Source organism: Poecilia mexicana, unplaced genomic scaffold, assembly GCF_051168715.1.
Source record: "Poecilia mexicana isolate PSO_F unplaced genomic scaffold, ASM5116871v1 scaffold_18, whole genome shotgun sequence".
NCBI lineage: Eukaryota > Metazoa > Chordata > Actinopteri > Cyprinodontiformes > Poeciliidae > Poecilia > Poecilia mexicana.
The window spans coordinates 4,918,082-4,932,009 of record NW_028263387.1 but is presented as its reverse complement, the minus strand read 5'-3'; the positions used below and the strand labels follow the sequence as shown (position 1 = coordinate 4,932,009).

The 13,928-nt window shown below is 40.3% G+C and overlaps 1 protein-coding gene across 1 annotated transcript in view; it reads left to right on the top strand.

The window, feature by feature from the left end:
- Nucleotides 1-1,054: 1,054 nt before the first annotated feature.
- Nucleotides 1,055-13,928, top strand: part of LOC106929113 (mitogen-activated protein kinase kinase kinase 11) — a 54,476-nt gene continuing 41,602 nt past the window's right edge. The window contains exon 1 of the mRNA XM_015005791.2: nucleotides 1,055-2,954. Coding sequence (XP_014861277.1) covers nucleotides 2,198-2,954 — 757 coding nt within the window. The 5' untranslated portion in view covers nucleotides 1,055-2,197. The remainder of the gene's footprint in view (nucleotides 2,955-13,928) is intronic.

Sequence of the window (13,928 nt, the reverse complement as noted above, 5' to 3'; positions counted from 1 at the left end):
AGCTATCCCAAGAAATCACAATAAATAAATAAATAAATAAATAAAAAAGCGGAATGAGAATAATGCTTTTATTACTTGTGTAGGAAAATAAAATGCATGAAAGAGTTTCAACATATTTCAGAAATAACCAAAAAAATTGGGGCATACTTCAAATGCAATATATGTCTTTCAGAAAGTTGCGTTCTTTAACCAAACATTAAAGATTCAAATGAGTAAGTCTTTCTGATTTCTAAATTGCTTTAAGCCTTTTTCTCAGAGATAGGCTTATTATTCAATACGTGGTGTAAAAACTGGACAAACACGAACTAATGGTGTACTTTTCAAAATAAAAGCAATTTTTAAAGGATCATAAGTGGGGGTTTTTTGCCCTTTAAATTGAATTCTTTTGTTCCTTCTCTTTAAAAGCAAACATTCCCTTCTACACAAAAGTACCCAGTCTCTGTCAGATTGTGTTTTTAGCTATCTCTGTCACTAATTATGTGAGATGTGAATAAACAAGGATTTCGGTATGAAATATTTCAATAGAAATTGCTCCAACCAATTGGTTAAAAGCAAACAAACAAACAAAAAACAATATCAAATTAATGATAAATATTTTTTTTCACTTCATTTCACCTGGATAAAATATTTATTATTAACTATGTAATTGTATAATAATACAGTTTAAATAAATTGAGAAATTTAATTAAGCGGTTTGTATGTTTCCAAAGGTAAATTAAGGCATATTTAGTTTCGGTAAGTACACATTACGTTTCAAATTGGTTGAACTCTTTATTTTTAATTATTAGTAATATCAGTGTAATTAGTAGATTTTAATAAGCTTTAGTTCAGAACATTTATCAAAGTTAACTGAAAGTACTTCAGTTTTTTTCAAAGGAATCTTGGTTTTCAAAGAGAACTTGCCACTCACAAAATGGCGGACGCGTTTAGGTATGGCAGTGTGCCGTCTACATTTCGCCGATTTATTTTGAAATCGGAAGTTTTGCATTTACTTCGTCCCCATTGGCGGGAGCGTGTCAGCTGACTTCGTTTCCTGTTGGGAGAGGAAAAGTTTTGAAACCCCACCCTCCGGCACAGCGGCTGTAAGCTGCGACGTTGGAGTGGTCCGAGGTGCTGGCCGCTGAAGGCTGACCGAGGAAGAGGAACGGAGTAAGAACTTCTAACGGAACAGTTCCGCAGTTTTGACACCGTCTTTATGAAGCGGAGCACCGAAGTGACCCGGGCCCGGCGCTGGTCTCCCAACAAGAACTAAAGTTATCTGGAATAGTTTGTTTTTCTTTCTTTCGGTTTTTTCCCTCCTCAGGACTGAAAAGCCAAGCAGATTTGGAGAGCTCTTCCTGTTCCCAGAGTCGGCGCCTCGCAGTTTATGTATGAGCTCCTTCATAACACAGCCAGCATGGATGTTGTGGCGCACGGGAATGCGGGATTTCCTGTGTGGTCACCGCAGTGTTGCGTTCAGACGCACTTTTTGGGTCCTCGGGCTTAAGTAATGAACAGTGGTCAGCGCTTGAAACTTGTCGTAAAGCACTGGTTGGCTGGACTGAATGCTCCTTTTCCTGCTATTCTTCTCCTCCTCTCAGCGCTTCCTGCTTATGGTGGCCACTGCTCTTAATGGCTAAAAATACATAAAAACCGAGTATGGACTACCAAGTGTGTGGGAAATGTTGATTTGGACTCTTATCTGTAAGCGGTTTCATTCCTGAACATTAATTTTGAACTGTGACTCTTCGTACTTGCTGCCCAACAGGTGGTTGTTCTGAATGAGGAGGGGAAAGGAGGACAAATTCAGTCATAATGAGTTGATTCCAGAGTCTTTTAAACACAGGATGATGAGATGATAATCTACTCAAGCCATGTGCAGGGAAACCACACACCACATCAATCTTTCAGAGAGTTAATCACTGCTGACTTTTAGAGATTTGATAAATGCTACGAAAAGCAAACCATCTGAGGACTGCTGAAATGGAAAGATTTGAGTTTAATCCAAGAACAAATGGAAGACATTTCACTTTCATTTGTCCCTGAATCCTGAAGCCCACCTGTTGGTCTGACTTTTGAACACACCTCATTGGTCCCTGATGAGACAACAACAAAGACAGGAAAGGGAGCAAGGTGCAATAAAGTACTCCTTTGTACTTTATTTTCAGACCCCTGGAGTGCGCAGTCGGATCCAGTCAGGCAATATAGTGGAGGTTTCATGGAGCCGCTGAAGAACATATTCAGTCGTAGCTCGCTGTCGAACTGGAAGAACTTGGATCAGTCCCAAAAAGGGAACTTCACCAACCCTGTATGGACGGTCTTGTTTGACTATGAGGCCTCTTGTAAAGACGAGCTCACCTTGCGTAAAGGTGACCTGGTGGAGGTTCTCTCTCAGGACTCTGAGATATCTGGGGATGAGGGTTGGTGGGCAGGTAAGGTCAACAACAAGGTGGGCATCTTCCCATCCAACTACGGCTCCTTCAAGCCTAGTGGATATGCCAAGCTACCAGGTACCAGCGTAGTGGAGGAGCTGAACCGTGCTGTGGTTGGCACCGTCGATCCTGAGGAGGTGGATTTCCGTGAGCTGAGCTTGGAGGAGGTGATTGGGGTTGGGGGCTTTGGGAAAGTGTATCGAGGTACATGGAGGGGCGAGCTGGTGGCCGTGAAGGCGGCCCGGCAAGACCCGGACGAGGACATCAGTGTGACAGCGCAGAACGTGAAGCAGGAAGCCCATTTGTTTGCCATGCTCACCCACCAGAACATCATCGCCCTGAAGGGGGTGTGCTTGCAGGAGCCCAACCTGTGCCTCATTATGGAGTATGCCTCGGGTGGGCCACTGAGCCGGGCGCTGGCCGGCCGCCGCATCCCTCCTCACGTCCTGGTCAACTGGGCCGTGCAGATAGCAAGAGGGATGGTGTACCTGCACAATGAAGCCATCGTGCCGGTCATCCACCGGGATCTCAAGTCCAACAACAGTAAGTCCTTAAAGTCTTTCAACTATAACAACTATGAGTCTTTCAACTTATAGTGTTATAGTCTTTAAACTATAACACCTGGCCATCTGTGTCTAACTGCTGGATGTAAGGTTAGGGATATAATCATAGGGACCTTAGTGGTTTCTAAAAGGCTTTTAGGTGTTTATAAAGGTGTCATGGCAATAGCAAATGACTGTTACCAGTTATAAGGTTTTAAAACTCTGGTTTTAAAACAGAAAAAAATAAAATAGTGTAATGCAGGTCTGTCCTTCTCCCACTTGTTTCTGTGGGTGGCTGAAAGCAAGTTATCGGTGTCATTGTCAGTCGTTCTCTGGTTTGTAAATTTTTTCCTGTCATGCTGACCCTAACCTTTGACACCAGAAAGAAATTCACACATGGAGTGAAGGGAGTGTCAGAAAAATGGGTGACAATGAGGGGAGTACTGTCACTGCTCCAGCAGGACTAAATGAATGACTCAATTACTCAAGAGAACATTGTCCCGTTCCTCACCTGATTGAAATAAGTATCATTCATGTGATGTTATATTACGTTGAACCAGGGAAATATCATAAACCTGCAGGACCTGGTTCAAGGCCCTCACAATTTTTCATTGCGGGTTGCTAATACTTTTTTGTGGTAGCCCAATCACATGACTTGCATCTGACAAAAGCAGGCCTCAGTGATAGAGACCACAAGGTCTTTGAGTGAGCCGTCGACGGGACAAGAATACTTTGCTGCCGAGCAAAGGTCAGGAAATGTTTCCGCATCAGCACCTTTGGGACTCATCCCTCGGACTTTGAGACCTTAAGGAGGCGGCGTGTCGGCTCTATCACGCAGAACACATCTCTGTTTTTCCAGTACTTTTACCTTCAGTTTCTATCTTCCAGCTATAGTTTACAGCAGTTGTCTCTATGGTGTTATCATTCCTTACATTTACCGTTGTGCAGTTCTGTCATGTCCTGAGAAATACGGCTGTGACTGGTGAGGTTAACCCGCTTGATTCGAGTCATGTTTATTGCACACTTTGAGGGGAGGAGGGCATTATGCAGCACATCCCAAGACATCCCTCCTCTCCTCCGTATGCATCAGCCTCAGTCGTCAGATCGTTGACATGATTGTCATCACAGACGTCTTCGCCCTCGCTTATCTTTGCCTCCCCCCTGTCAGGGTTTCTCTCTCAGATGAAAACTCTTCTCCTGCATTGCAGGAGAAGAAGAAGCAGGGAGTTATGGTAATATGGTGTTTGTATATGGGGCAGGCCAGCTCCAACACAATCCCTCTCTGTGTGCGCTGCGAGATCATATCGCTCTCCTGCCTCCTGCTACCTCTTGTTTTTTAATTCTTCTCTCAAGCTTTTGTCCCTGGCCTGCCTCTACATGTCTCCATACAGACGTAGCCTCGTTGTGTCACTGAGCAACATCCTGTTGTGTTGGAGGAAGGATAGAAGAAAGATTGGTGGGGGTGGAGGGATCTCACCAAGACAATGTCTTTTTTTGTTTTTGTTTAATAGGTTTGCAGATTGGCTTGACAAACAGGTGCAGGAGCATCGAAGGGGGATCTTAAAAGGAAATCAAGCAGAGCTACTTGAGCGATTTAGTTGGTAGTTCAGCAAAAAAAAGATCAGCCTCTGAATGAGGTGTCAGTTCCTCAGAATATTGATGCAAGTTCTTCTTTCTCGAGGTGCCATTTTATTTCATAAATCTGTCACGCTTGTTTTGTCTCCTTTCTTTTATATCTGTATCCCCAAGTGAGCTGTATTGCAACGTTTTGCTTTTAGTTGTTGTTGTTGTGATCTGGTCAATCGAAAACCACAGGTTAAGAAAATGACGAGCGCAGCATAAAAAAGAGAACTTGGGGATAATTGGGCTCATCTGTCACAGTGATGGATGGAGGTGCAAAGTCATTATCCTCGCAGGGCTCATAAACAACAGCCAAGAGTTGCTGTTGAAGCTAATGACCAGCAGAAGATGCTGATTAAACGGGAGCGTGCTGGAGAGGGTGCATTGTGGGGGCGCTTGGGTCAAAGCCAGAGGGCCATAATTTGAATTCCAGCAAACATGGACAAAGAGAAGAGACTACAGGATTGTGTCTGAATGTGTGCAGAGGAGTTGTACTTTTGGCACGTTACAGTTTCAGTTTTTTTTTCAGCTGTTATTTCTGTGGGACTTTGAGACTTTGCATGAACTGAAATCCCTTTAAAGTCCCTTTGATGCGCACTGCCAATCAGGTGGACTAAAAAAGAACATCTTTCTTAGAAGTAAATCAGATTTGCTTTTTTAAAATAAAAAAAAAAACAAAAAAACAAACAAAAGCATATTCATTTGTAAAAATAAGCATGTCTATAAAGCTAAAGAGCTACTTTAAAACTATAATTGGTAAATTTTAGACTCTACCCAAGCAGGTAATAAACCTTATAATATCAGTTATACTTGTGTGAAAAACAGCAGAACAGCAAAAACCATTCTGCCCAACAAGCAATTGAAAACTATGGATGCACCGATCCACTTTTTTCACTACCGATACAGATATCTGAGATTTAGTAACGGCTGATATCTTACCCGAAACAGAAGAACAATGCTGAATTGACTTAAATCGCACTGTACTGAATTACAAATGTATTTGATGACTCAGCACCAGCACTGGACGCTTAAATTCACCAATATCTTCACAAGCTAGGTCAGACATATTAACACAACACAAATTTAATTTGTTCTCTCAATTCAATTAGGAGTATAACAGCCAATGTCAAATAAGTAACAAAGAAACTGAAACTGACGAAAAAACAATAGGTTGACAACCTTGGTCAAAAATGTAAAAATAAACTGCAACAAACCTTTCAAATAGTTCAGAAAGTACAATTAGGAATTCTAAGTGTAATGTAAAATAAATAATGAAGCATGATGTCACTTAGTTAGACCGAACAGATCTGCCCAGTGGATCAGACACATTGTCACTGATAACCGATCTAGAAATGTTTTTCAATATCGAGTTAGTGCATTGCTATTGAAGACCACAACAAAAGTTTATTTTAATACATAAATATCACCAATAAAATAGTAAGAACTGCTATAATCAGTCAGACAACTTACCCTTGATTGACTCTGACTGATTGAAAGTATAAAAAAAAATTGAGTGCACCTGTAAATTCAGTAAATAATGCAACTGCAAAGTCAATAAATCAACCATAGTTTCCTTAATTTTGGGTGATTAGCCAATACTTGCATGTGAAACCAATGTAGGCATGTATCCAACTTAGCAACTATGTTGTACGTTTTCAGACTAAAAAAAATTGGTATCGGCCAAAATCGGAATCGACGTGTCAGGCTTTTTAAAGATCAGCAATCTGCCAGAAATCTGCAATTGATGCATCCCCCACTTTTTTCCCCCTGTTAAATAAATGTATCAAAGCTAAGACCTTGATGTAATACAGCACAGTCACATTCACTAGGTTACACAGCGTGCAGTGATGATTAGCTAAAAGGCGTCCAACGAAACCAGTAGCTTGTTTCGAGTCATCTTGAATAAATACATGGCGACAGTGTGGAGGAACAACTTCCTTTAAACATGAGGAAACTTCCAGTAAACCAATAAAAGTAAAAAATAAAGTGAAGCTAAATAATAAAAAGAAATACTTGAGAATATTTGTTGAAATTCAAGTTAGCAGTGATGGCTCCTCTTCAGACTAGCCAGCAGCAATTGACAAACACCTGGTGGAACTGCACATCAGCTGAGCGTATTACACAAGCTACTTCTCAGTGCAATGCTGGTAAAAATGTTGTTAAATGGTTCATGGAGGAGCCATGTTGTGACGACTTAATGAAGGCGGAGTTTCAGAAAGAACAGGAGCTTCTTAAAGAGACAGAGGCCCAATTTCAAGGCGTTATTCTATGAATTTAAATTATTTTAAGTCATGTTTTATATTTACAGCATTTTTTTAACACCTGAAGGTAGCCTAGATACTTGATTGTGCTATAAAATGGCACTTCATGCCTATTTTAAAAACTCCTTTTTGCATCTGTTTATGATAAAGGAACCAGCTCTGGCTTTTAGGTCAAATTTGCTTTGACCTAAACAGTCTTTATGTATGTTAGAACTATGGGCCACTGAGTCTCTAATCAGAAATGGATTATCAGTCAGCGACATGTTTTTCGTCCTTGTATTTCACAATCCGTCAGGTTCAGCTGTGCTCTTTTCACCCTGTGTGTTTTTTGTTTTTTTTTATTTTCCTGCAGAAAGCCTTCATAGACCCAAAACCAGCTATATGCAACACCACAGCACATAAAACTTTGCAGAGAGCTTTAGTTAGAAATGCCGGAGGGGGGAAATGCGCCAAGCTAAGCACTCTCTGGGCCGGTGCTTAGAGACTTCTTTCTCAGGAAGAAGCCGCAGATAGATCTTGGATCAACATGGCTTTTTTTTTTTTTGCCGCTAGTGGACAAGCATCTGATGCATCTCTTTACCAGCATGTTTTCATTCAGGGGCTCCAATGTCCCACGATGTCACGCACTTAAAAAACAAAACATCAATAGTGTGTGATGTTTTCTGCATGTAGGGAATTGCTGTCCCTGCTTGTGTTATGTTCTTGATACATTTTTTTTTCTTATGACTGTTTAAATTTAGCAAGTTAAATGTTGAGCTGATGTAGCGATGGGTTCCTTTGATGATCAAAAGTACACAAGGTTGCTTAGAGTTAAATAAGGTTGTGAAATTTATTCTCAAATTATGCGCAGGGCAAATCACATTGGCAATAAATGAAGCACTAAAGAAATAAACCATGTGTAACATAATCTGTGCCAACCCACACTAGAGACATTGCCATCATAATTTTCTGTCCAATTTATGATCTCGGTTATTTTTTTTCTTCAAGGATTTGACTTACTGTTACAGATTTTATCTGCACTGAGAGTATTTGTCTCAGCTTTTCTTCCATGAGTGGACATAAATCACTAAAACAGAGTCTTTGAAAAAAAATAAAAACTTTTAATCTGACTCAAGCATTTTCATATTACCAGTTAGAGCAGTTAGCAAGGTTAGCATTATAAAACCTCCAGTCTCCACGGGCCGCAGCCGTCTGCTACTAGCTAAAGTCCATGAATACTTGAGATCCCTTCTAAAAATGCATAGTTGCTTATTTGAATACTTCAAACACCAAACGTACCATAAAATGTTTTAATACAGCGGAACACGTCTTAACACTGCAGTAAACCCAGGCTTATTCACGGTTCAGGATTTACTAATTCGTAAATGTCTCTGTGGAACGCAACTCCAAATTATTTGCGGAAAATGAATCTGTTCACGGATTTTTCCAGAATGTATCTAAAATGTCCTAAATTAAAATTCAACTTGGGAAGCTTGAATACCTGGACGCAGTGATTCTTTACATGGTACTGGCTGGCATTTACAAAGCAGTCAGTCCAGGAGAGCCATTTAATTTTCTTATCACTTATTGACTGCACCTTCAGTAGCGCCGATATGGATGACTGTAGAGATTAGCTTCTTCTGACCAATAACCTTAGATTTGCAGTCAGACATTCCCTTTTAACATTTTCTGATAAAAAGCAGAATCAATGTCTCTGAGTTATGACTCCTTTTCAAAGAGCAAAGTACCCCCACACCATAACCCTACCACCACCATGTTTCACGGTTAATATAATTCTTTGTTTTTCTGAAATGCTGCACACTTTCCTAATAGTCCAAAGAATAGTTTCCCATCAAGAAACTATTCTTGATGGGAAATTTAGGTTTTTTGTAGCATTCAACTGTTGGAATAACTCTTCACCCCCCTCCTCCCCTTAATAAACCTAACCTTCATTTTAAATGAATGGGTTTGACCTTTTTCTTCTCATAGTTTGTTAGACATTCTTGACATGTCTAATATTCAGGAAATATTAGACAGGTCTTTGTGTTATTTTGGTAGGCAGCGTGTCTTGCCTTGGAACCCTCCAATGGAGGCCAATTTCATCCAGTCTTTATTGCTAACCCAACTGAGCAAGTGAGGCTTTCAAATAATTTTATAACCCTTCCTACACTGACAGATGGCTTTTTTTAAAGATGTTCTTGTATTTCTATAGATTAAGACATGATGTGTTGCTGTTTAAGATCTCTTGGCCTACGCCATGTTGTTAGACAGGTTCTATGTGAAGAATGTTTTTCTTATCATTTTTAGGTTTGTAGTTTCTAAAGAAATTAAACAAAAACATGCTCAGTCCTGTTTTACCAAGACGGGAAAATATATTTTCACACGGGGCTGGGACTATTGGAATAACTCTTTCTCTCTCTCCCCCCACTCCCCTTAATAAACCTTACCTTCATTTTAAATGAATGGGTTTGACCTTTTTCTGCTAATAGTTTGTTGGTTTGGAATTTTTAATTCAGCTCCGTTCAGAATGATCAATCCCAAAAGGTACTCACATTTGTTTTCCTTTATTTTAATGGACTTAAAATATTTTTTTAAATAGTTGAATGCTACAAAAAACCTAAATTGAAATAGATACTTTTTCTTTCAAGGCACTGTAATTGTCACTATCGCATCATCAGAACCCAGTGTTAAAGCTGAATATCACTTAAATGTCAAAAATGTTCTATTCCTCCATCTTCTTCCTCACTTAACCTGAAACACTTGTATTTTTTACTTAAAATTGTTAAAACTATTCATTTGGAAATTAGTCTCACTACTTTTTTAACTGTGAGGTCAGAATTAATCAGACACTGTTCTGTTGTTCCTATGAGAAACAATATCATGAAGATGGATGTGGACTTGGTCGTAGCTAGGCTAATAATTTGGCCTTTCACAATAACAAATTTTATTGGACGATAAATTGACCCTGAAATCACTGAGATAAACGATAATATTGTCGTTCAAAGACCATTTCCAGGTAATTTATTGATAATGGCATAGAAAAGCAAGTTTACGCTCCCAAAAACCTTTCATTTTGTGCAGAACACTCCACAATGAAACTAGAAAATATTTTAAATATCTGAAATAAAACACAACAACCAATAACGATAAGTAAAAAGGAAATGAAAACCACATGCCACCAAAATCACAGATAAAAAGGATTATGATGTGCATAAACAAAATTGAGGAACAAAATTAAGAAAATATTAATCACCATTGTCAAAGCAATTGAGTAATATCTGTAAATATTGGCTGCCTACATTGGCCCAGATTTTCACATTGGTGCATTCTCGCGAATTAACAGTAGTTCTGACTTCTCAGGGCCCTGAAATGTGCTTCTGATGAATATTTATCTCATAATGCAGGAACATTTAGAAGGTTTTAAATGTTTGAAAGCTGTTTTTATAACATGCGTTATAGTTTTTTTTTACCCATTCTTTTGAGATAGGTGAGAAGGTTCTGCGTGTTGACTTGGTAGAAGTGCAAACAGGAATGCTCAAAAGATGTACTTCCTCAAGCCGCACAAGTACGTCTCAGAGGGGAAATTTCAATCATGGAGCTCTGCTTCATACATCAGAACTTAGGTTCTGGCTCTGATCACTGCCTTGCTTCTAGGTCAAGCCAGTGGTAGACCTCCCCGCCCCCTTTGTGAAGTTTTGTAAGGAAGCGACCCTAATGAAGGTTAAATTTCAACACAGAAGCTCAGGGGGCTTGTTAATAAATGACTGCTTACACACAGATAGAGCGAATCATTTATAATCCCCTTGCTGACAGAGTTGAAGTGGCTACCCAGACACAGAACCCTGCTTTGTGTGCGTTCGGTTTGGTTTGGTCTGGAGTTTGGATGATGGTTATGATGACGCTCAGAAAAAGCAGGATAGAAGTTGGTTCTGTTTTTATATGTAATCTGTGTCTCCATAGTGCTAAGTATTGATTCCACAGTATTTACTAAACAAAATATAGCTTAAAAAAATCCTAATATTGCAAAAGAAGTCTTCTAAGCTTCAGTTGTTTTTATATTTATGTGACTTCTGTATTAAAAAACAGTTGAAGTTTTAGTCATCACATATGCTTTCTTTTACTGAGATAAGACTTGATTTGATTTGACCATCAAACCTGTTTTAAAATAAATTGCAGTTCATTCTCAGAGTTAAATGCTGGTTGCTCAAAAACTGCTTCCTGTTTCCTTGTTTTAAATGTATTCCAGTGCAAAACGCAGCAGGAAATGGGATTTAATGTTTGTGTTTAGAAGAAATCTTTTTTTTTTCTTGCAGTGGTTTGCTAATTTTTAGTTTTAATTTTTTTGTTGTTTTTTTGCTGGTTACTGCCACCTCAATGGTCAAATATTTAGCTTGGGCGCACTGATTGCATCTTTTTTTTTTTAGAATCTGACTGACCGTTTCAGATTTTGCGTGACAATGTTTACCGGTCCAGAATGTCCCCCACATACTTGGGCATACGTCACTCCACGGAGATCAACACCAAATCAAACTGTCAGACACGTTCACGCCAAAGGTCAACAATTTTACGCCAACAGTGTAGAGTGGCTGCCCCGGTGGAGAAGAAATGATGCTAGGAAGCTAACTAGCTTGCTAAACTTGCTAATATCTACTCAGATTGTGCAGAAAGAAGGAATTTAACACAAAAAATGTGGACAGTCGGTACGCTCGACTATGAAATCTCAACTGTCCTGACCTGCCAGTTCCGATTTTGACCAACTTTTTTTTTGTTTTCTTGTCTCTTAAGTCACTAAATATATAGGTACAAAGTTGCTAAGTTGGCAACAGTGAGATGACTATCACTAAAGGTGCATGTTCAGACATGACCTGGTGTACAGGTCTGCCAGCCTGCACACCAGTACTTTCACGGCAGAGCAAAAGGATACAGAAGCTGATTTTCAGACGCTTACACTGGAATAAGAGATCAGTTTCACACGTTAGTATTGGCCGACAGCTGATCTCTCAATATAGAGGAAATCGGTACATCTGTTTTCTCACTTTGCTAATAGGTGTTGTTTTGAATGGTGTGTACCACTGTGACTTGCTTCTGAACAGGAAACTATGTTGCGTATTGATTAAACGTTGAATTCTGGTCGCATTGGTGAGAACAAGACAGTTTCCCTCTGTACTTCTTTTCCCCCACCTTTCCTTCCTGAATCTCATCGGTTTTTTTTTTTTTTTTTTTTGTTTTTTTTTGCCCGCTCCCGATTTCCAACAACATCCGAGATCTGCGACCTCAACCCGCTCTGCTTCCTTGTTATAAACCCTCCTGCTCGTCCTGCCTGTCCACTAGAACTGGCTCCGATCCGATCGATGCGTCCAGAAATGGTTTGAAGCCGAGAGATCGGGCCGGATTCATTAGCCAGAGAAAACAAAGCTCGCTTGTCAGAACTGCCCACGTTAAACACGGGGCAACATTGAGTGATGGATTTAGACCACACTTAAATTGGCAAACTAGATAGAGGAGACCAAACAAGCAGCTGAACAAAGAGGGTCTTACAGGAAACAAGATTTTTTCTCTCCCCCCCCTTTCCTTTCCCTTTGAAAACACAAGACGGATACTCTGCAACAGATCCAGATTTTTTTTTTTTTTTTTTTTTTTGCTCAAGGATTTCAGGCCGAATATGAAAATTATTTAAATTTAACTCCCACTTTTTTACAAGGGTAACATCAGATTGACTCTAAAATCTTCTGCTTATTTTAAACCACTCAGTTTGTCCCTGTTCCCTCTATTTAAACTCCCTGAGGCAGCTTAACACCACCCGGCACTCGAAGTGCAACTTAGTGGAGCGAAGACGAAACTCCAGCAGAGCAAGTGCTAGTTTCGCTGTGAGCTGACATCTTCTCAGCTACGATTATGTCCCGCAGCTCTGCCTTCCTTCCTTCCCTCTCTCACTCGCTCACTCCCTTGCCTGGTCAGGGGTTGCCAGACTTTCTGTCAGCCCATGGCCTCGTCCCTCACGGGACAAAGCGCCCGTTCTTCCTGGGGAAAGCCCCCCGCCCCATCCACTCCACCCTGCCTGGATTCTGCTCTCGCCTACGAGTGCAGCGGGAAGAGAGAAGAAGGTAGAAGAGATCACGCGCAGCGATAACTATCGTGGTGACATTTAGGGTGCATTCACACCAGCCCTGTTTTAGTCCGGTTTAATCAAACTCTAGTCAGTTTATCTAGAAAGTTCCGTTCACTCAAACTCTTGTCCGTCTAAAAACCCACAGCTGCGGGTCAATGGAACCAAAATAAACTCGTGAATCTAGCGTTAACAGGAGAAATGTTTGTGGTGTTTCACCAAAGGCAAAGGAAAAATCCTACAATCGCTAAAACCTAATGTGACACCATTTTTGTTTACATTTCGTTTAGAAGGAAGTTGCATCCATTTCTCCTTCGGAGGTTTTTGTGTCGTTTCCTTCAGTAGCTCTTGGTGCAGCGCCACCACGGGCGAAGAGGTGAACAGGTTCTTCAATTGGTTTGACCTGTGTGGATGTCAGATTTGCATGTGTGTGTGTTTAACAACCAGAAGACGTACCTAATAAAGTTGCCATTGGAGGAATAGCCTCGTTGGAATTGAGACGAGGAGGTGAGGAATGATGCAGTATGTAGAGAAGAATGCGCTGAGAGATGGAGACCCGGCTCCAGATGTAGCTCCGTCCACAGAGTGAAGATCATTAAACGAGGTGCAGAGTGAAGAGGCACAGCGCTGACGTTTAGGCCTTAAAGGTGACGATGATTTCACATGTTGAGCTCCGGCTGCGCTCTGCCACACGTCCTTGAGCAAGGTGGTGATCCTCTATTTTGCTCTGTGTGCTACAGTTTAGATGCTTTTGATGGACTCAGATTTTGCTATAAACCACTTAGTGTTGCTACCTGGACCGTAGTTCATTTTAAATAGGCGAGGTATATATTCAGATAAAAATATCAAAGCGATGCTTCGCCATACAGATTTCGTTGGAACAAACTTGGGTTTTTAGTGAGGTTTTGTAAAGATTTGACATGCTGTTCCAGATTTTAGTTGGTTTGTCTTTAAGAAATATAAATAACAAAATTCTTGATTGGTGCCTCTTTTTTGCATAAATTGAAAA